Source organism: Phycomyces blakesleeanus (assembly GCF_001638985.1).
Source record: "Phycomyces blakesleeanus NRRL 1555(-) unplaced genomic scaffold PHYBLscaffold_15, whole genome shotgun sequence".
Taxonomy (NCBI): domain Eukaryota; kingdom Fungi; phylum Mucoromycota; class Mucoromycetes; order Mucorales; family Phycomycetaceae; genus Phycomyces; species Phycomyces blakesleeanus.
The window spans coordinates 246,288-268,106 of record NW_017265148.1 but is presented as its reverse complement, the minus strand read 5'-3'; the positions used below and the strand labels follow the sequence as shown (position 1 = coordinate 268,106).

The following is a 21,819-nucleotide window of genomic DNA, read 5'->3' as shown; positions in this document are numbered from 1 at the left end:
GGTCCTGTCCAACCAGGTATAGCATGGCCGAGTTGGCCAACACCATTGGCATGGAATGGGAGGACCTTGTCCAACAGTTGTTGCCTTTCTGGGCAGGAGAAGGAGTTCCCTCCTTCGAGGAACAAGACTTAGTGGTTTGCACCACGAAGATGTGGAAAGACTCGGTGGTTTACAGAGTCCAGTCCTCCTTTGACAGTAGACATGTTCGAGCTAACAATCTTGTTGTGCTCAAACATATGTGGAAGTAAGTGTTGTTAGTTATATTCTACATTGTTAAAAGTTGATATTAATCATAATTTAATTATGTTTTTTGAAAGTTATGGATTTGTCTGCAAATTTTTTTCCCACACTGTCAAAGGAGTGACCAGGCTCTTTGCAGCCACTGAGAGTCTTTCCGACGTCAGGCCCTTGCCGGGCATGCTCTTCCCTGTGTCGAGCAACCGCTCACAGGGCGAGATGAGGATAGTGGACGTGAAGTCCTTCAAGGGGATGGCTGGCCTCATCCATGATACTAAGGACAGGGCCATTAGACATATCGTCTGGCCCTCGCCGACCCACAACCAGTAGTTTTTTCTTCTTCTTTTTTTTTCTCTCTTTCTTTTTAATAAATGTATATAAACCTTTCGTCTTATTCAGATATTACTCAATGAAGTTGATTGTCATTATCATTTTATTTAAAATTGCACATCACCAGAAAATCCGAATTAACAGTATATCTGATTGATTGGCTATATTTGTAACCTTGATCAAAATTGTAAACAAAAAAGAACAGTTGTCTTTTTTTTCTCACTTAAAATAGACGTCTGAGTTTAACACATGAAAAAAAGATTAATCGCGGGTCCACAGCTTCTAAAAGGAGCTTAGAACACTCTAAATTTAGTAAGATTGATATGATTTTTACAAAGTTACACGGATTTTGCAGATATGCAATTATTTCTGCGAGTACTTGCACTTTTTTTTCTACAGTGTGTCCCCATCATCCAAAAACCCCCTGTTTCCTAAGATTTACGATTAATTAAGGATTTCTAATCAGTTTATCATGTACCATGTTTGGTAACAAGTTAGCATCTATACTTTCAGGAAATTTTTCAAGAAAGGTTACCAAAACTACAGAACATTTCTTGCTCATCTATAAATAAATAAATATATATGTGTTAGAGTTATTGACATGTTTATATCCATGGCTGTACTAACATTCATGAGCATATCATATGACATGATATCTGGATAGAGCAGTAGAATATCAGACTTTAAGGCCTGGTTGCATTTGAGCAACACTTTTCCAGCTCGGTGAAATGAAATGAATTTCTTCAAACTCTTCTCATTTGGCATAATGTTGGAACCCTTTTTTTAGAAATAATAATAATAATAATTTCATTAGTTTTTCTTTAAAAATAAAGAAGATTAGTGATTTACCTTTGAGTAGGACACTCATTGCTTGAACTGTCGTTTTAATGTTTTTCAAAACTTTAATTCTGGAAATGCAAGTAACCAGATTTACATCTGAAACCAGCTTTGCAACATCCAAAGCATAGCTTATATTGTCTGAGTTGATAAGGTTGGTCAGAGCTAACCTTCCAAGTCTAATGCTGTCTTTGAGATCCAACTCATTCAATTCTTTAACCAATGACAGAGTGGTTACCCCAAGATATGTTTCTGCCTTTTTCAAATGATGTATTCTACCATTGAATTCATCCTGAAATCTTTTCTTTACTGAAGTTAAGTGAAATACCCAGTCTATCAATTCAATAATATATATATATGTATATATAGGTGTGTTAATTAGAATCATGAATAACTAAATGTATATTATTTTTATCTTGACAAGCACTATCAATAATTTTTTTGCATTGTTGTTAAGCTCGATAAAACCTTTTTATGAGGGTACCCTTTGTAGTTGAGGATGCCTTCATCTAAAAACGTTATTTAAATAACTAAAGACAAAAAAAAAGTATGTATAATTTCAGCAGGTAACTTACCACCAGATTCGTAGTTCGTTTTGGCAGACTCCGAATCTATAAAGAAATATTTAAAGAATAAAATTAATAAACGAATAATGTGTATATATGTATATATATTACCAGAGTCTTCCTGCTGATCCAATACAGAAACTTGCTTTTCTTTATATGAGTCCTTAGACGGCACGTGCTTTGAAACAGAACAAAACAAGACAAAATGAATAAAAATTGTATACATATATATATATATTAAAGAAAAATACCTTAGTTTTTGGTATCTTTGGTGGACTGGTTTGGACATCTTTTGCTTTACGCTTAAGTCTTGTATGTTTTTCTTTTGGAATTAATTAGATGTTTTGTTAAAATTATAATCATATAACATGATAAAAATATAAAAATATAAAGAAATTAAAGAAGTACCTGTTGCAATAACAGGAGGAGGACGTTGTACATCTTTGGCAATCTCAACACAGGCATTTACTGCGTCAGGCAATTCCGGGCAGGGCTTGGGCTCGATCAACAAATCGCCTTAAAAAATAATAATATTTAAATTTAAATTTAAATTTATATATATATATATATATATATATAAAATAATAAGAGCATCTTCAGCAGTGGGAGAACTTTTAATTTATCTAAAGTTAAACACTGCTACTTTAGCTAAAGAAAAAATCAATTTTCTCAGCAGTTCGATTTATTTTTTTCTTTAAATAAATTTTATCTTTCTATTAAATTTAATAGGAAGATAAAGAAAAGGGACTGTCTTTTATATTTAAAGTGAATTTAATCGAACTGCTGAGAGGACAAACTTTAGCTAAATCTTTAAATTTAATGTAAAAGTGGAGATAAAGTGGACAGCTGAAGATGCTTTAAAATAATAAAATAATTTTAAGATATACCTTGTAGCTCTTTAGAAACCTTGTCTCTGTAAACAGAGAGAATCTTATCCATGACGTGGGCAATTTCTCTTTCATCAGCTATGCAACACTGTTATAATATATATCTTTATATTTTTATATACATTACTTACAGACTTCAAGAGCATTCAAGAACAAGTGTGCAGCCCGACTGAGCTTCCTATTTACATCAGGCATAAATTTCTCTATAGCTTATATTATTATTACTGTCATTTAAAATATATATATATATAATTAAATTACCTCGAGACATTTTTAAAATCACAGAAAAAAATGTAAGAGAAGAAGAAGCAAAAAAAAAAGAAAAAAGAAAAGAAAATTATAAAGGGCTTTTATATGTAACATAAAGCGCTAATTCTAGAGAGATGACATTTTTCTGGTGGGAGAAATTTTGATTCTCCCAGACTAAAATTGTGACTTTCTTACTGCGTTGAATAACTCTATCTGGTCCTTAAGGATACAGAGTTATATAGATACAATAGCTGAAAGAAAGAGAAATGCACAATACACATAAGACCAATGAATAGTAAAATATTTGACAAGATTGCATCACAATCTAACGAAAGCAACTACGTATAATCTGCATAATTGACTAATGATATTGACCCAGTCTAAAACTAGGGCTATTAATTGAATACACAACATTCCATTATTAAACTGACCAAAGAGAGGCTGTGTTTCCTAGAACAATGAGAGTTAGGTGCCCGGGGAAACATTGATGAACATAAAGTGTAAGGACAAGGTAGTAAGCCAATGCATACAATAGGGGGTTTCACCAGCTTTGGATGTTGACTGTTGAATATAGCGGTAGTTTAAGCACTAGCCAATAATAATAAGTATCAAAAAAAGACTGGTGAAACCCCCTAATGACCCTTGGTTGATATGTTTTCTCTCATATACAACAAAATTCATATGTACAATACGCTTGATTAGAGTACCCATAAATATAGTGCCTATGCCCAAATTCCTCACAAGTAAGTTAGACTTCTATAATTTGATATCAAGATAACTACTTTTATATAGATTAATTATGTTTTATTTTTGACTTTGCTTCTATATGAACTTCGCTATCAATCGTACATAAAGTACAAAATTTACAAAATTTTGGCTAAGTCACGACATCTAGAGTATCAAACTATTTTTTTAGATGCTTGGATGCTCGTTTTTCATTTTTTGAAGATTCGTTACAGCCAATCATTTTCCGAATTAAACTACCGCTATATCCAACAGTCAACATTCAAAGCTGGTGAAACCCCCTAATGAATATATTGTATTTTCTAGGGCGCACTATTTTGTCCTAAAAAACCAGAGAAAGAAACCGGGCCCCCGGGCATAGTCCAGTTGAATAGAAACGTCGGTCCTGTAGGATCCCTGATAATAATCTTTTATAGGCCCGAGTTAATTTTTATTATAATAAAAATACTTATGTCGCTTTCCAAAAATCACCATTGGTATCACCAAGCATTTTATATTTATATATAGTGTTACGGCTATAAGAGAGGCCTCAAAGTGAAACGATTTTACTTGAGGAGGCTTATTTTTTCTAGTCCTTGCGCAATGTGCCATATAGGCAAGTCAATGGGAATTACAACAACAACAAGAAAGAAAGAGAAAAAACAATGGGGGTACTCAGCCAGATTGATCGATCAAATTTTAATTCAGAACGCGATACTATTGGACTAAAATTGTAATATCGACGATCAAATTTTGATTGATTAACGTATGGCTCTGATTGCCTGAATCCTCACTTTTTTATATGTAATACAGTAGTCCCTCGATAATTTCAAGGCCTAGGGAAGGCCAGATGCCTTGAAATTATCGAAGAGTGAAATTAACGAGTTCGGAGTATATATTTTCCGCCAACTATGGGCGGAGTTTACATTATTCTTTAATAGAAAAAAAATATATCAAGTAATGATTCGATATGATTCAATCCTCTGTTTAAATTCATTCTAGTTAAATATAACCCCTGGCTGCATTACTGTTTTCTACCCCCTCTGTCTCGTAACCAATTATTGTTTCAAATTCTTATTCAATCAAATAATAACAGCTTCTCGGTATGCTTTTAGCTTATTATATAATGCTTATCTAATATCATTTTTAATTTTTTTGATACTTTAATAAAATCTATCAAATCCAGAACTAAACAATAAATATGACCAAAAAAAACGTTTTGCTTAATATTGCAAATCATCTTGAGATTTGCGATATGAAAAAGAAAAAGCTGTCTATGAGTAACCCTCAATTGGCTGACTGGGCAAAGAAAACCTTTGGCCTTCAGAAAGCTCCTGATGCTTCTACAATCTCGAAGATTTTGAAGAGAGGAGACCAGGGCTTGATAATGCAAGCCAACGTAAAGAACAGAAAGCGTGTTAGAAAGGGAAAATGGCCTGTATGTAATATATCTCAACATTATGCATTTTTGCTCTATATAAAAAATAAAATTAATCTTATTATATTGTCACATAACTATAGAAAATCGAAGAAGCAGTGATTCTTTGGATCAACATTGCTGAAAATAATCAGATTCCCATCACTTGGGAATTGATTAAGACTAAAGCTACTATTTTTGCTGAAAGAATAGGCGTTAAAGATTTTAATGCTTCTCAAGGCTGGATGGAGAAGTTTGGAAAGCGTCATTATATCAAGATGAATCGAATTCATGGTGAGGCTGGTTCAACAGACATAGAGTCGCTTCAGATTGACAAGGCTGCTATCAAAGAGAAGATAGAGGCTTATAGTGCTTGTGACATCTATAACTTTGATGAAACAGTACTTTTCTATGCCGCCCCACCAAGAACAACGATTTCCTGCCAGAAATTTTCTGGTTGGAAGGAAAATAAGAAGCGGCTTACAGTAGGCCTTTTGTGCAATGCCGATGGAACAGACAAGTGGTCTGACATATTGATGATTGGTCATGCAAGAAGACCAAACTGTTTTAACAAAAACAACAAAAAACAAGAGGCAGTAGATCATGGATTTTCTATGTATCATTACAACAGTAATGACTGGATGACACGATCAATCTTCCATGTTTTCCTCCATCGCTTTGATCGTTCAATGAAAGCGCAAAACTGCAAAGTGCTTTTGATCCTTGATAATTTCTCTGGCCATATAGTAGATTATGCGCCTACAAATGTTGAGCTTCTTTTTCTGCCTCCAAACACCACGTCCCATCTTCAGCCATTGGATGGTGGTATCATTTGGGCTTTTAAGGCTTATTTCAAGCGTAAACAGTATGCCAAGGCATATCAGTATATTGGCATGATTCAAAATGACCAACAAAATAAGATTGGGGCCATTGATAAAATCTTTGAAATTGATCAATTGTGGGCCATGAAATGGATAAGAGAGGCTTGGGAATCTGTCTCAGCAAAGACTATTGAGAACTGCTGGAATGCAACAATCTTTCACTTCATTGAAGACAAAGATAGTGAAGGTATTAGTAAAACAATTTATTGGTTATAATAGTACTATAATCTTTCAATTCCACTTTCTTAATATTCTAAATATAATTTATAGATGTAAATCAGGCTATGATTCAGCAAAGTCTGGCTGAAAAGGTTCTGGTTGAGGGCTTGGAAGAAACCCTAGACAAGATTGCCGGATCAGATCTTCTGTCTCTTGAAGATTGTCCGACCAGCGAATCAGATCCACTCTATGAGAGACAATGCACTCATAGAGTGATCAATGAGAATGAGATCGCTGACATTGTCATGAAAGAGTATGACGCAGACGACAATGCAGCCAACAACAACAGCAATGAAGAAATTGCTGAAGTGGAATCAGCAGTTCCTTTCAAGAGAACTTATTCTGCTTCGGAAAAGTTTGAGTGTGTTTGCACGCTTTTGGATATCTTGGAAGACGAGGATATTGACAGAGACTTCGTCAGTAAGGTTGAAGGCCTTAGAAACAAGTTCCAGAAAACCGCGAACTCAAAGCAAACTAAAGTAACCAGCTTCTTTAAGTCTTTTTAAAATTTATTCTTTTTCAAATAAAATAAAAACAATTTTCTATAAGAAATATATTTTTCTTCATTTAAAAATAGAAAAAAAAAGTTAGCAGCCAAGTACAGTCAAAGCTTGATTTCGTAATATGTTTGTAAATAGTAACAATTGCAAATAACAATAAATAGTAATGACAGATAGAAATAATAAAATCTACAATAAAAACTTTTATAACAAACAAATTAGAATTATATTTATATTTTTCAAGTGAATAATCTTTACTAAACAATTAATAAATGAAACTTAATCAAAATATAGCACATATAGTTTTATTTTATTTCTGAAAAAAAAAATGAAAAAAAAAATTTTAAAAAAAGTAAGATGACAACTTGATAACCCAGTGTTTGGCATGAAAACTTAACGCACTTGACATTGATGTCAATTACAAAATCATGAAAAGCTAGAATTAAAAAAATTTAAACCAAGCTGTAACTATATTGCTCTCGTCTGATTGGCTAATTTTTTTTCTTTAAGGATTCAAGGCCAAAAAATTTCGTGAAAGTGAAATTAACGAGAATCGTGAAAGTTAAGCCCTATTTTTCGAGTTGGGTCTTCAGAGCCTTGAAATTATCGAAGCGTGAAATTAAAGGGGCGTGAAATTATCGAGGGACCACTGTACGATACTGTTTTTATCTTTCTCCTTAATAACTAATAGAATTTATTGCCAACAAAGTCATATAATACTTCTTTCTCTCCATCTTACATAAAAAAATACAGTACAAAGTAGCAAACAATTGATGCCTTGAAGAAATGGCATAAAATCAGGAAATTTATCACTACGACAAATAGGGGCGGTTTTTTGTATTTGTGACTTTGTTTTTGGTCTATAATAATTAAAAAATCACCAAAAATCCAATTTGAAACTAGAAAATCTCTGTTTTTTGAAAAGGTTGACAAAAAGCAGATTGACCACCTAAAATTAAATCTCCTGATAGACAAAAGTACATTTTAACTACAGATTTTACATTTTTAGTAAATGTAGATTGCAATTGATGACTATTAAAAGTCAGAGGTAAAAGAGAGAAAAATATCTAAACTTTTTGCTGGGAGGATAAAATATGTTAAGACAATTTGAAAAAAAATAATGTATTACAAGAAAAAAAAAATTATAAGTCTGCAAGAGAACCAAGTGACAGTTTTGGGCCGCGGTTAAGCTCTGGCCACACTACATATGTTGTTGCTGTTGTTGTTATTATGTTTATAGTCGCGTCCGACTTCACCAAACCAACTAATTCTTTGACATCTGCCAGGTGAACTACCATTGGCTTCATTTGCCCATTGTTGATTGCTGGTATACTATTTACCAAACGAACTGCATAAACATTGACAAGGACAAGCGGCCACCTCTTGTTGTTGAGCTTGTGCTCAAAGAAAACGACGAGCTTCCCAAAGAAATCCTTGTAGACTGGAGAGTAGCTTTGCCCAATGTTGCGGTTCTCATCAACCTGAACCTGAAGTCTGACGTTATGTGCCTCTCTTACACAATTATGGTCGAGTGCAGAGTCAATAACACAACCATTTACAAATGCCTTACGGCTTGTTTTAATGGCTGCTTCAATCATACTACACTCTTCCCCCTTTGATTCGTAGAACTTTTGAAGAAGCTCTGGAAGACAAGAAATGCCTCCAAAACTATCAACAATCGTTCTGTTCCTCAAAGGCCCCCAGAACTCAATGTCAGAATCAGTACCAACATTACTACCTTCTCGGTCAATTGGCCAACCAGCAGAGGGATCGTCATACTGAAGGAGAGTTGTTGCTGTTACTGTTGCTGTTGTCGTTCTTGAATTTTCAACTCTCATCTGTCGAATCTGTGTCAAGCCAAGCATGATGTTGCCAGCGTTGATTCCAATTGCCGAATTACTCTTTATTGCTCGCGAGTATTCCCCAATCGCCCTCTCGACAGATCGTGCACTATACGCTCTGGGGGGACCATACGCTTCTATCATTGCGGGATAGTGCTGCAGGAGGTGCTGGTTGATCGTAAAGACCTTGAGCTGGACCTCTCCTTTAGCTAGCGAGGCTTCCAGATACGCATTCCATGCGACGAGATTTCTAAAAAAAAAAAGATAAGTTAACACAAGTTATAAAATAATAATATTAATTATAATTAAAGCTTACGTTTTGATCAAGGTTTTCTCCTCTGCTGATAACTCCCAGCTCATGAGTAGGTTGCATGTCTGCACCAGGTCAAGCAATGCCTTACAGGCAGCTTGGTCATGGACACGCTCTGCCACAAGCGTAGGGATAACAAACAAGCTGAAGTCAGCCCAGTCCACAGCCCGGAAGTACCCTGATCTTGTTGCGATGTTGATCCATGCACTGTGGAAAGATGTTGGAATACTTCTTCTGGTTAACACCATGGCAGTACCAATTTCTTTCTGAGCAGCAAGGGAGAGAGAGAGAGGATGATCTTTTCCATACTTGCCACACATGAGCCCCCAGACCTGTTTGCCAATGCCGTGACAAATGCCGTGCATTTCATCCAATGCAAAGAAGAACGGACCAGAGAAGGAATCCAGTAAGGAGAAGGGAGATTGGCCAGTTAACCCTTTTTTGCTGGATGAGGCCACCTCATCAAAGTGCTTGAAACTTTCCGGTGTGCGCATGGTGATGGCAGATGGCATTCGGAAATATTGGCCATGGCCAGGAGATTGACCCACAACGTGGCAGATGCGGCAGCCATCCTTACTCATATGGCCCACATGACAAGCCATCTTTCCCAGAGCTGGGATGTCGCCAGTTGTCATTAGTACATGGACTTTTGCACTAATATCTCCAGATGGTGTCTTCACAACCATTCCACCGGCTTGGAGAACCCGAAGTTCTTTCAGAACAGGCTCCAGGAATGACCAGAAGTCGGCGGGTGCTTTGGGACCAGGGATGATCGCGACTTGGATCATACGGCTGCGCTCGTAGCGGATCATTGGGGGAAGGTTGAGGTTGGTAACGTGGACAATGGTTACCGAACCCGGAACACTATGGGGAGCAAACCCATCAACAGACAGCGAAATGGCGATGTCGTTTTCACCCGAGAAAAGATGCTTCTTTGACTGGTATGCCTGTCCGTCAAAGACATCGGAAATGCTGCCATCAGCCTTTTGCGTATGATGGTGGCGATACAACATCTCTTTTCTGGTGCGGTCGTTGGCCAAAGCAACTGCAAGCTGTCTACCCAGAGGAAGCTGTATCATTGTGCTGGCAGGAATTGGATTCTCACCAGCGATGTGATCGAACAATGATTTGCAATAAACATGCAAACATACTTAAGAGGGTTGGTATAGATTTCACCAGATGCCATCAAAATTGGGCATCCACTGCAAGAGTCAGTCATCTCTGCAAAGACCGTCAAAGGAGGCAATTGTAAGTAACTATCCACTGCAGTGTAAAGTAGTATATTTAATATTGGAAGTATATGATGTATTTGACTGTTTATAACCAATAAAAATGATGTATAAAATGTAATGTCTATCATAACAGCCAATAAAAGTGATATATAAAATGTAATTGTGTAGTGTAATAACCAATAAAAACGATAAATAAAAAATATATCCATTTGAGAAACCAATAAAAATGTATTTTTATAAAATACACTACAGTGCAATTATGTCTTATCCAATAAAAACAATGATTAAGCAAGAAATATTTAAAAGAATCTAAATTAAAAGAATAATGAATTAGTAGTAACCAATGGCATATAATATTTCAACTATACTTAAAGAAGTTTTGTCCAATTGAAAGACAAATATTAGCAAAAGAAAAGGTTATCAATATATTAATAGAATCTTAAAACTACCGGTAAGCGGAGATGTATTAAAATGCACATGAACTCAGGGTTGGAAAAAAGGGGGGAGGACACAAAACGCGCCCTGGCTTCCCCTCCGGAACCACCTGTGAAACCACCTCTAAAACTCCTATTTTTTTGGTGTAGTGTTATATACAGACCAACAATGATCATACTCTTGGCATGGCTTTTGTATTGTTAATCCTTATGTTCAATTTAACATATATTTTTTTGTCGATTCTCCTTTTGCATCAATACAGTTTACTTTTGTAACACAAGCTGTTTGAGTTCAAGGTTAGGGTTGTGGGCCCCTGTCGGATTTCCAATGATCCGAGAGTTCAAAAGATCAAAATCGGCCTTCACAGACACATACCAATATCTGTGAAGACTTGAACGATCTTGTTCTTGAATGTCTTGTGCACAATGATAGGGCAGAGAATTGGGTTCCGGGAACCCACTATCCAAAAAAAAAACGGGACTATTGAATCTTGAGAGTTACTTGAGGTGGTAAAGGCGTGGTGGGAAAGGTATAAAAATCAATACGCAGATGGTTCACTTTCAGGTTGTATGCTGCGGGAGGCTTGGAGAAAGAGATGGTGCTGCGAGCATTCTTATTTTACTTAATACTGTAAGAAATGGCAGGATCTAAACCACCGGGCAGGCAACATTCTCCCAAGTCAAGAGAGTTACGGTGTTTAGTCACTAGTTTTACCTATTTAAGCAAATAAGAAGTGTAGATTTTACAGGTTTGAAAGCTTATTTTAACCCATGGCATTGGAGAATGGCTTTCATATATATATATATACGGGAAGAAGTATTCTTATTATGGAGTTACAAACACTCGAATCTCTTTATTTTTCAAGTTGAAAATACCGGGGCTAAAGGGCCTCAGTATGCGTCCAAGTGCTTGATGACTTTTTAGCAATTTTGTAAATGATGCTTCCTACACTATACTCATACTTTTATTTTGAAATCTCATACCTTTAATAGTCTAGATGATGCGAGCCTAATTGTGGTCGTGATTAGGTTTGAGTGGGCAAGCTAGGAGATTTGAATAATTATATAATCTTTAATTTTGTAGTGGGTTGAAGAAGTTGAGAAAAAGGTGTTTTGGATTGACTGCAAAAACATGGTGGCGTAGAAAGTGGAATATATTAAAAAAGAGAGAAAAATCAGTGCTTAATTAATAAAATTCCACTATAAAACACACTTTAAACCCTAGAAAACATGCAACAATCTCACTAAATTCACCCTTTTTTCTTCTTTCTTTCTTTCTATGGTGTAATGTTCATTTAAACATAGTTTGAACTTTTTAGTCTGTCCTCCCCATTTTTTTTTAAAAGAAGAAAATTACTTTTCAACGACCCCTTTATCCTCACACTTCGCCTCACACTTCCAGCTCCTCCTTTTTTTTGTGCTTTTCATCTCCACCTCCCCTTCTTTTACACTTCATTACCCATTTGCTTCTCGTTTCTTATTTTTATGATTTTTCCCCTCTTTTATAATATAGTTCTTTAGATAATCATTATCAGTGGGTTCCTACTTCTTCTTGCTTCTTCTTGCTAATATTGCCGTTGGTGTTATTCAATAGTTCAAACACGTACACAGTAAAAGAAGAAGAAAGATAAAGAGAGAGAGAGAGAGAAAATCAGGGCAAAAACAACGAAAGATAAAGAAATAAAAAGGTGGAATAAATTAATATATAGATCTATAAGAAACTAAAAGAAAAGTTAAGCAAGCCAAAGATACATTTTTATATATATAGATTTATATATATATATACATATATTTTAATTTCAATTTCAATTTCAATTTCAATTTCAATTTTAAATTATATTATATTATATTTTATTATTTTATTTTATTTTATTTATTTATTTATTTATTTATTTTCTCTCCCTCTCCCTCTTCCTCCCTTTCTCTACACCTTTCTTATTCTTACTCTTCTTCTTCTTATTTGATCCTGAAACAAATCTACAAAAATGGAAGACGATGAACTTGATTTCGAAAATTTTGATTATGGAGATATTGGCGACTTCGATGTTAATGACTTTGATGTCGAGGCGATGGATAAAGAGCTTGGGCTAGATTCCCCTTTGCCCACCAAACTAGAGATCACAAAGCCATCCTCAACATCAAACAATTCCACAACGAATCCGATAAGCTCAACAGCAAATACAAACTTTGGGTCTTCTACTACCACTACCACCACTACCACAACGGCAGCAGCAACGGCAGCAGCACAAACGGGAACGGGAACGGGAACAGGAATTATCAAAACCACAATAGGAACAGGAGTCGGACCAAAGACAACAAAACCATCAGAATCTGTATCCTTGTCAAAGGCTACGCTAACAGACTCTAACAAAAAAGAAGATGGTGAGGTGGAAAACACGAATGGAAAGGGTAGACCAATGTCTTCAATGAGAGAATCTACCGGTCGTCCTAATTACCAACGTCCAATGGCTCCAATGGCACGTAACAATCAGTCGGCTATCCATCTTCAGCATCAACAACTTCAGCATCAACAACTTCAGCATCAACAACTTCAGCAGCAGCAACAACTGCATCAACAACAACTGCAACAACAACAATTGCAACAACAACAGCAACAGCAACAGCAACATCAACGTATGCAGAATATGTATATGAATAATCCTGGCTTCGGCATGATGGGGATGAAGTACGCGAGTATATACTTTTCTCTTTGTTTCTACCATTGTTTGTCTTTATTTTTACATCCTTGCTTGGCTATACTTTCTTTCTCTTTTACCTCTTCTTCATTATCTTCTTTTTATCCTTCTTCTTCTGGTTCTGGGTTCTCTGTTTTGCCTTTCTTCTCTCATTGCTAAAGGATGTAAAAAAAAAAGACAAAAGATAGATATATATATATATATATGATATTCAAGACAAAAGAAAGAAAGAAAACCAAAAAAAAAGACAAGAAAAAAAAAGAAGAAAAAAAAGAACTACATTATAAAAACATTTATATTTATAATATGTTATGATCAAAAATATCAAAAAAAAGCAACCAAAAGAAAAGACATGAAATGAAAGAAGGGGGAACTCCTTTACGATACTTTTTAGCTTACATACTTACCTTTAATTAACCTTCTACTTCTTTTGTGCTTTATTTTTGGAATTCTTTTCGTGTTAACCATCTTTTCTTCTTTTTCTTCTTCTTCACTTAATTTCTCCCTTTCTCTTTATACCTTTATACCTACCTATCTGTCTATCTGTCTATCTATCTATCTATCTATCTATCTATATATCTATTTATTTATTTGTGTGTGTGGGTGGGTGGGTGTGTGAATGGTGTTTGGATTTGGGTGTAACTATCTATCCCTATATATACCTGTATATATATATATATCTCTTTTATATATATCTTTAATTTATTTTTACAGCATGATGCCAATGAACCCGTACGGTGTCCCGATGATGAATTATTCAGCCCGTCCAGCACACAGAATCCATGTAAACCCAAAGTTCGCGGGCGCGATCCCAATGCAGTCAACCATACCAATCCACTCGGACCCTCATCGTATGCAACGGGAACGCGAATTGGACGAACAAAGGAAAAGACTTGTCGAGGCCCAGAGAAAACGACAGAACGAACGCCAGCAGTTCCATCAACAAGAACCCCAAGGTAAAACACAAATATATGTATATATATATGTGTGTGTGAGGGTAGAATTTGAAGTGGGAGTGTAACAAGGAGAGAAGAAGTATATATATATATATGTATGAACTTACTTAAATCTTAATAAAAAAAAGATGGACATCGTTTGCAAGAAAAGCGCCGAATGGGACAATATGCTCCCGAAAACAGAGCTCCATTCAACCCTCCTCATACAGAAATGATCGATTTACCATCACCACAATCACCACCACATATCACTCATGCGTCACGCTCCGAACCACGGCCTACTATGGGACTGTCTATCAAAGGATCGGCTGCTGCTGCAGCCAAGGCAGCTGCTAGTGGTGTCAGAGGAAAAGCGACCGGAAGAAGAGGAAGCAGTAATCATAGCAATGGTGATATTGATACAAGTATGGTTATTGATTCACCCAAACATGTGTCTCCCTCAACCACTGGACACAACAGCAACAATAGCAATGCTGGGTCTGGGCTCGTGACTAACCATCGTACCCAAGACCGTCGCCCCCAAGATCCTGCAGACACTGCTGCTTCGCAAAACATCCGAAAACTTATGCACCAAGTCACTGGCCGCTCAGCTCACGAGATTAACAACCAACATCAACATCAACATCATAACCAACAACATCCTTCTACAAATACAAATCATATCAACAAGACTTCACGTCCCCTAAAGTCCTCGACATCGCCTTCTCCTCCTTCCTCTTCCTTATCCTCCAACCATAACAAGAATAGCCGACCTGCTATTACAACGAGAATCTCTGACCATTCAAACTCCAGGCACCTGGACTCGTCCAAACCAAGCCAATCGACCGCCAATTCTGGATCAAACACACAACGGTCCAAGTTGAAGATCAGTAACCTCAGTAATAATGTAACCGAAGCTGATATTCGGTCAATGCCTCAATCAGGAGGAATAGAGGTAAAGATGCAATAACATATAGATTTGTGTGTATGCGTAAAGGATTGGATATTGACTTTTTTGCTGTTGTTATTTTTATATACTTTACATAGAACTTGCAATTGGATTCATCATCACAGACAGCCATTCTGACCTTTAACTCCAAAGACGCAGCCGTAATATTCCGGCGACAGAACAACAAGTATGTATAATTTACCTTATATATATATATATATATATATATATAGTGTGTGTTTAGTATGCTTAATATTTAGTAAACTGACTATTTGTATTGGGGTTTTCTTTGTGGTATAGGGTTATGGTTGGAGGTAACCACATTACGGTTTCCTTTGCATAAATCCATATATATATATATACAATAAAAAAAAGGCAGAGATTTCGTTATAATTTTCTCTTTTTCTTCTGATTCTTTCTTTTTCTCTCTCTCTTTTACTACCAATGAAAAGGCTGACCTTTAGAAGAAGAGGAAGAAGAAGATGTGACTCTGACCAAATTCAAACAATAATGATAATTGATAAAAAAAAACCCCCTACAAGGAGGACTTTGTATATTTATAACAAAAACAAGAAAGTGTGCGTACGTGCTTGAATGTGCATATATGTAAGAAAGAATAAAAGACAAAAAGGAGAGGATAACAAGAATGGGAACAATAATGGCAGGGTGGGACAAATAAAACTGAAAGATAAAGTCAGAGGAAGATGTTTGTGAAAATGTGCAATTAAAAAGGAAAAGAAAGAATAAAAACAATAGAATATAAAAGTTAAAGAGGTGGGAGGTTTGTTAAGAAGACAGATAATATTAAGACATCTAAGTACACTTGGCCGGAACTTCGTAGCTCTCCACACGTCTTTCGAGCCATCCTTCCTTTGTGAGTTTGGCTCCGTCACCAAGACCGCGTCTGGCAAACGCCTTGTAGATCAAACAGTAGTTCTCTCCGTTCGTCAAGGCGTGATCGGCCAAAAGGATCGCATCACGGGCATCGGTGAAGCTTGGACTGCAGGGCTGCAGTTTGAGACCATCCATGACCAGCTGGAGGGCAAGGGTATTGCCATGTGAGACAACATGAGTTCTGACCCGCTCCAGGTCACTCTTGGACATAAACAGATTTTCGTCCTCAGGGGTTGGAGGGAACCAGTCTGGAGTAAAGCCGTGCTGGTCTACAAGATCCCAGTAGACTTCATAGAGCATCTCGGCCCAGACTTCGCCCTTTGCATGGACACCCCAGTAGTCAAAGCGGTCCATGATGCGGTAGGTGCTCGGGTTGGTCTTGATGTTGGTTGAGTAGTTGTACTTGCGGATTCCTTTACCGCCATTGGACCACCCACCCATTGCGAAATCAACCTCACGCGTGTACTCGCTCTTCATCTGGATGATCGTAGCCACAAAATCTCCCCAGCCTTCGCCCATACCACCGGCCTCACCCCAGCCAAGACAGTTGCTGTTCTTGGGACCACCCGTCAGACGGGTCGATACACCGTGCGTGTACTCGTGGATCACGATGCCACTCTCAAAATCGCCGTCGCGCATGGGCTTGGTCTGATCCCAGACGTACATCCGCATCTTGCCGTGCTTGCCGTCAGGTGGGGTGGCAAAGTTTGCATTGTTTTTACCAGATCCGTCCTGGGCATTGGCGATCACGGCATCATCCTCGCCGTCGTCTTTGTCTGGGTTACGGCCACGGCCAAGGTTGTCCTGCTGGAAGTTTCCGGCCTTTTCGTCAAATCCGTAGCGGTGGAAGAGGTCGTGGGCGGTGTTACACCAATAGAACAGATTGGTGACCGCAGCGTCTTCGTACTCTACCGGCTCCTGGTTTTCAAAGTCGGCCTTGTAGTTGAACACAATGTCGCCCTGTTCATCAACGATTCCCTTGGGGCGATAGTTGTTCTGCCATCCGGAACCACCGTCTGGGTTGGTGTGTGTATAGGCATTGTTACCGATTGTGACATTAAAGGTAGTAAAGACTTTCTTGGACGACGAAGAAGCCTGGACATGCCATCCGACCGGACTAGCGAAAGTGTCGTGTGGATTCTTGACCAGGACCTGGGCCGAATCGGAAGGATCATTTTGGCCGAAAGGAATGATGTTGTAGTAAGATGCCTGGGAGACCCAATCGTGCAGACCGATTACAGAGCCATCGTGGGCATTGATCTGGGCATCATACCAGTGGTCGTCTAGTTCGAGCTGTACAGTCCAGACCAGTTGGAGATCGCCATTGGACAGTTGGAGATAGGACTGGCGGACTTCGACTGGCGAGAGGGCAAAGGGAACCTCATCAAACAGCATGTGCCAGGACTCACTGCCATCGTCTTGCAGAGTCGAGACAGGGATTGGCTCAAAGGTGGAGGGAGAGAGTTGGTCGATGACACGAGGGTCTGGGAGGTTTTTGCGGACAAAGGATAAGAGAGAAAGGACGGCCTCTGAAGGATCCAAGACAGGAGTGTCTGGTGAGTTTGTGATTGAGTACTGATGGCCAGACTGGACCTTTGCTGGACGGGGCTTGTTGAAGAAGACCTGGGCAGGATTTGTGAATGTATCGACTACATTGCTAAGCTTTTGCTACAGAATCTACGGATAAGTACAAAGCAAGCATTTGTGTTATATGTTATTTACCCATGAAAAGGACTTTTGCTGTGCTTTGAATAGGGTTGGGGCAAATGAGTTTCCATAGGATAGGATACGGCCATATCTGTCGACGTTGATATTGATATCAGCATTGGCAACCTCGATGCCGTGGACTGTCTGGCGGAGATGGATGTGAGTAACTCCGTTGAGATCGGAGACATAAGAGCTCTTGACAACATAATCGCTACTGGTCAATTGAGAAGAGACAAACGAAAGAGCGATATCAAGAGGGCTATCTTGAGTCAATGGATGATATGATTGCTGGTTTGTAGGGTTTGTGACAAATGTCTTTTGGAGTTCAGGACCAAAGCTGCGAGAATGACCGCGATTGTACTGGTGCATACTGTTGGCGGACAGAGGAACTGTGGCAGCCATGGCAGAGGATGCAGCCCACAAGAGGGAAATGGCTGACGCAATTGGGTATCTCATTGAATAATTAGAGTGTAGTGATTTGTTGTTATGGTAACAGGGGGAGTTATTAGATAAAAAAACAAGTGGATAATATTAATTTAATGATTTATTTATTTATTTTTTTAAAAAAAAGAAATTAATTAGGAAGAAGGGAGTTTTTTTTTTATTTTATTTTTTTATTTTATATATTTATTTATTTAATAAAAAAGAAAAGAAAAAAACCAAAGAGAGAATGAGCCGATTGCCTATCTTTGGCACATGATGGGTTTATTTTCTGTCTCTGCCCTTCTTGTCTCTGTTTCTGCCTATGTTTCTCATTTTTTATTTAATTATTTATTTATATTGTCTAGTATTATATTCTATAGTCCAAAGAAGGAAATAAAAGAAACAAATAAGCTTGATTTCAATCTGTCACACTTTTGTATGAGAAATAAAAAAAAAGAAAATAAAAAAGAAAAAGAAAAAGGCTGTGAATAGAGAGGATTGGCTGTGTTGCAGACTAACAAAAAAAATAATAAGAAAATTGGGAGGGACAAATAGGGCATTTCAATCCCAAAGTAGGCTAATTGTAAAACCCACACTTTGGCATGTTACCTATCGTGAGACTGGTCTTGGAGTCCAAAAAAAGAAAAAAGTGCTGCGGATATGGAGTATATGAAGATAGGTAGACACAAGCATACACAGATACAGACACAGACACAGACACAGACGCACACGCACACGCACACTGCTACTGTATGCTGTTATATGCTGTTATGTGCTGTGTTGAGTTGAATTAGGTTGAAAGTAAGTAGTTCAGCAGATCAGGTCATCTGGATGGGATTGGCTTTAGAATATGGTACTTCTTTATTCAATATCACTGCAAACACCTGCATTTATTATCATTTTGTTCGGTCTACAAATCCCTGCTGATTAGTCGACTTTAATATAACGATAATTATATGTTTGGCATAAATGAGATTCACCTTGATTGATAGGGATATTATGTATATATAATAGCTTTATGCAATAGTGAGTGGTATTCAAGATAGAATTTGTAGACTGTCTTATAATATGGGAATAGATAATACCATTGACAATCCGTATGATGAAATACAGGGAGACTGATACCAATTGGCTCGTTATCTTTGTTTGTTTGTTTGTTTGTTGGATTGGATTTGCCTTATCTTGCACATAATTTAAAGGGGGGGTGGTAAACCAATAAATCACTGAATATGATAGCAATAGTAATAATAAGGTGCACCTTTTGATTATCTAAATAGCCAACGATAACTAAATCAATAAAGATTATCTGTAAACGGCTTGTACGATCAACAAACAAAATGGCAAAATAAACAAAGAGCCTGTTTATTCGAATGACTCATCAAAAGGGTACTCCCTTGAACTGAATTTTATCCTAATATTCCCTTATCACTCATTATTACAAAAGACTTGGTCCTATTTTGTTTTGAATGTTGATCATACCCCACACAAGTACTTACTTACTTACTAACAAGTACTCGACTCTTAAAAATCCTATTCACCAATTAAAGCAGGGTAAAAGGTCAAATATACAAAACGTCATTAACAGGTGGTACTTGTACTACAGATCCTCAAAATTAGTAATACTTATCCATATAACGATATTTTCATTTGCACACACACACACACGTATATATATATTATGCTCATAATCAAAGTGTCTGCTGAGTACCATCATCCCAACCAAACCAAACCCAAAAATCTAAAAACCTAAAGCCTAAAGCCAAGCCAAGCCAAGTCAAGTCAAATTGATTAACTGAATAATCGTTTGGTAACTAGATAATGATTATATATATAAAAGAAGGAATTTCTTTGTTTTTGTTTTGCACACATCTTGTTTGAACCAAAAACCTAATTCCTCATCTTCCAAATTAAAGAAACTCTTGTCCTTAATAAAAATAATTCAGAAATGTAGTCCAACTTTCTCGTCTTCTCTTCAATTGAGTCAAGTCAAGTCGAGTCAAATCGAATTATCAATACACCCGTATTTACATATTTACATATTTACATATTTACATATTTACACCAACTTTTATATCCTAAATAATATTAATAATAATAATAATAACCATTATTGTCATCATCAGTCTTTGTCCACTTTGCCTCCCTTTTGCTCGGCTGAATTTTTTGTACATCCTCTAGGCCCCAAATTGAATGGATCAGCGTAAATATCTATATCTCTTGTCAGCCCATGGATGCCTATGGTCTAAAGCCTATATTATAGTACCAGCTGTCGGCAATTCGACCATGACTTTTGGTACATATGTACAATCGACTACGAGAAAATGGGACAAAGGCTAGGGTTTTGTTAATTCCAATAATCACACACACACACATATATATATATATATATATATACATTCTAAATCTAGCTTTCAATAACTTCAGTTCTACCTGGAGCTACTATGAACAAAAGTGTGTAGACGTAAAGGCTCATTATCCAAGCCAAGCATTATATCGATTTCAGTTTCATATACACAACTTATATATCTATAGTAGCTTGGTATATTCATCATAATGTTCTTCTCTTTATCTTTATACTCATATGGGTTGAGCAAGTTACTGGGTTTTGTGGCTGGTGATTTTGGAATAGTGCTTGTTTCCAAATTGAAACAAAACAAATTCGAAACAGTTTTTAATAAACATAAACATAAAAACATGGATGATTTGCAATTGTCGATCCTTACCTTGTAATTGTGCATCTTTTGTGATATTGACTTGTTACCTTTTCTTTCGGATAAATTATTTAGGATTCGTTGAATTGAACTGTGACTACCTTCATTTTTATAATTTATCAGGAATAGTTTAACAGGTTCTTGCAGTTGCTATGCTTACACTTATGAGGTCAAATATTCAACCAAAAATATTAGAAAAGTGTCGAGATTTTTATGAATACCCTAATTTTAATTTATTTATTTTTTTAAAAAAAAAAGATCTAGAGATTGTTGAACTCTTTCTATTTCCGAATTGGTTGATTAACACTTCATACCGGAATCAACCTTAGTATATAGTTCGTTAACCAGATACAGCTAAAGAATAACCGGTATTTTATGTCCTAGAAACAATCGAGTCAAGTTGATACATTTTACTAGACCAACCATTACTTTATATATGTATTAGCTTTGTTTCACAAATACTTACTACGGATTGTAGGTCTCTGTCCTACAAGGCACCAATTTCTTTCTATTAAACGTTTACCAAATATATAAGTGTCTTATTATTATTATTAATATTCTTATAAGATAACTTCTTATTCTTCAATATCGCCCGCTTTATGGGCAACCAAGACATAGCCTCGTGATATTGTGTCTGTAAGGCTTGGTACCCACCACCTCGAGAATCCAGGTACCATAAATTGCAAACAATCCGTAACCAACATTGAAATTGATTGACTTTGAACCTATCCGCACACGTTTTCTACATCTCAAGCACATGGAAATAATTTCTGGATCATTGAAGTTTTTGTTTGTTTTTTGAAACTAACGTTCGACATATGAAACAAGTTTCATAACCAAA

The 21,819-nt window shown here is 36.8% G+C and overlaps 7 protein-coding genes across 7 annotated transcripts; 2 read left to right on the top strand and 5 right to left on the bottom strand.

Moving 5' to 3' along the window:
- Positions 1-790: 790 nt before the first annotated feature.
- PHYBLDRAFT_170187 (hypothetical protein) lies at positions 791-3,128 on the bottom strand (the record flags this gene model as incomplete). The annotated part of the gene is made up of 11 exons (XM_018436280.1): positions 791-870; positions 1,075-1,129; positions 1,195-1,344; positions 1,502-1,737; positions 1,980-2,015; positions 2,082-2,148; positions 2,222-2,292; positions 2,379-2,486; positions 2,858-2,935; positions 2,989-3,060; positions 3,119-3,128. The coding sequence occupies 11 exons, from the start codon at positions 3,126-3,128 to the stop codon at positions 791-793; spliced, it is 963 nt and encodes a 320-aa protein (XP_018289558.1).
- A 2,351-nt stretch (positions 3,129-5,479) lies between these two features.
- PHYBLDRAFT_114288 (Homeodomain-like DNA binding domain-containing transcription factor) lies at positions 5,480-6,343 on the top strand (the record flags this gene model as incomplete). Its single annotated transcript, XM_018428384.1, has 1 exon — positions 5,480-6,343. A coding segment is annotated over one exon (864 nt), but the record flags the coding sequence as incomplete, so codon positions are not given.
- A 1,645-nt stretch (positions 6,344-7,988) lies between these two features.
- On the bottom strand, positions 7,989-9,738 carry PHYBLDRAFT_187581 (hypothetical protein; the record flags this gene model as incomplete). Its single annotated transcript, XM_018439398.1, has 2 exons — positions 9,004-9,738; positions 7,989-8,937 (listed from the first exon to the last, which is right to left on the bottom strand). Exons 1-2 carry the CDS (start codon positions 9,681-9,683, stop codon positions 7,989-7,991), a joined length of 1,629 nt encoding a protein of 542 aa, XP_018289556.1. The 5' UTR covers positions 9,684-9,738.
- A 1,189-nt stretch (positions 9,739-10,927) lies between these two features.
- Positions 10,928-12,126, bottom strand: PHYBLDRAFT_170184 (hypothetical protein; the record flags this gene model as incomplete). Its single annotated transcript, XM_018436279.1, has 4 exons — positions 10,928-11,123; positions 11,287-11,378; positions 11,502-11,580; positions 12,113-12,126. 4 exons carry the CDS (start codon positions 12,124-12,126, stop codon positions 10,928-10,930), a joined length of 381 nt encoding a protein of 126 aa, XP_018289555.1.
- Positions 12,127-12,648: 522 nt separating this feature from the next.
- On the top strand, positions 12,649-15,543 carry PHYBLDRAFT_170183 (hypothetical protein; the record flags this gene model as incomplete). The annotated part of the gene is made up of 5 exons (XM_018436278.1): positions 12,649-13,154; positions 14,074-14,315; positions 14,444-15,249; positions 15,342-15,430; positions 15,477-15,543. 5 exons carry the CDS (start codon positions 12,649-12,651, stop codon positions 15,541-15,543), a joined length of 1,710 nt encoding a protein of 569 aa, XP_018289554.1.
- Positions 15,544-16,056: 513 nt separating this feature from the next.
- PHYBLDRAFT_134581 (hypothetical protein) lies at positions 16,057-18,213 on the bottom strand (the record flags this gene model as incomplete). Its single annotated transcript, XM_018429656.1, has 2 exons — positions 16,057-17,664; positions 17,860-18,213. 2 exons carry the CDS (start codon positions 18,211-18,213, stop codon positions 16,057-16,059), a joined length of 1,962 nt encoding a protein of 653 aa, XP_018289553.1.
- A 950-nt stretch (positions 18,214-19,163) lies between these two features.
- On the bottom strand, positions 19,164-21,005 carry PHYBLDRAFT_170181 (hypothetical protein; the record flags this gene model as incomplete). Its single annotated transcript, XM_018436277.1, has 6 exons — positions 19,164-19,247; positions 19,772-19,797; positions 19,976-20,078; positions 20,320-20,342; positions 20,531-20,600; positions 20,991-21,005. 6 exons carry the CDS (start codon positions 21,003-21,005, stop codon positions 19,164-19,166), a joined length of 321 nt encoding a protein of 106 aa, XP_018289552.1.
- Positions 21,006-21,819: the final 814 nt, after the last annotated feature.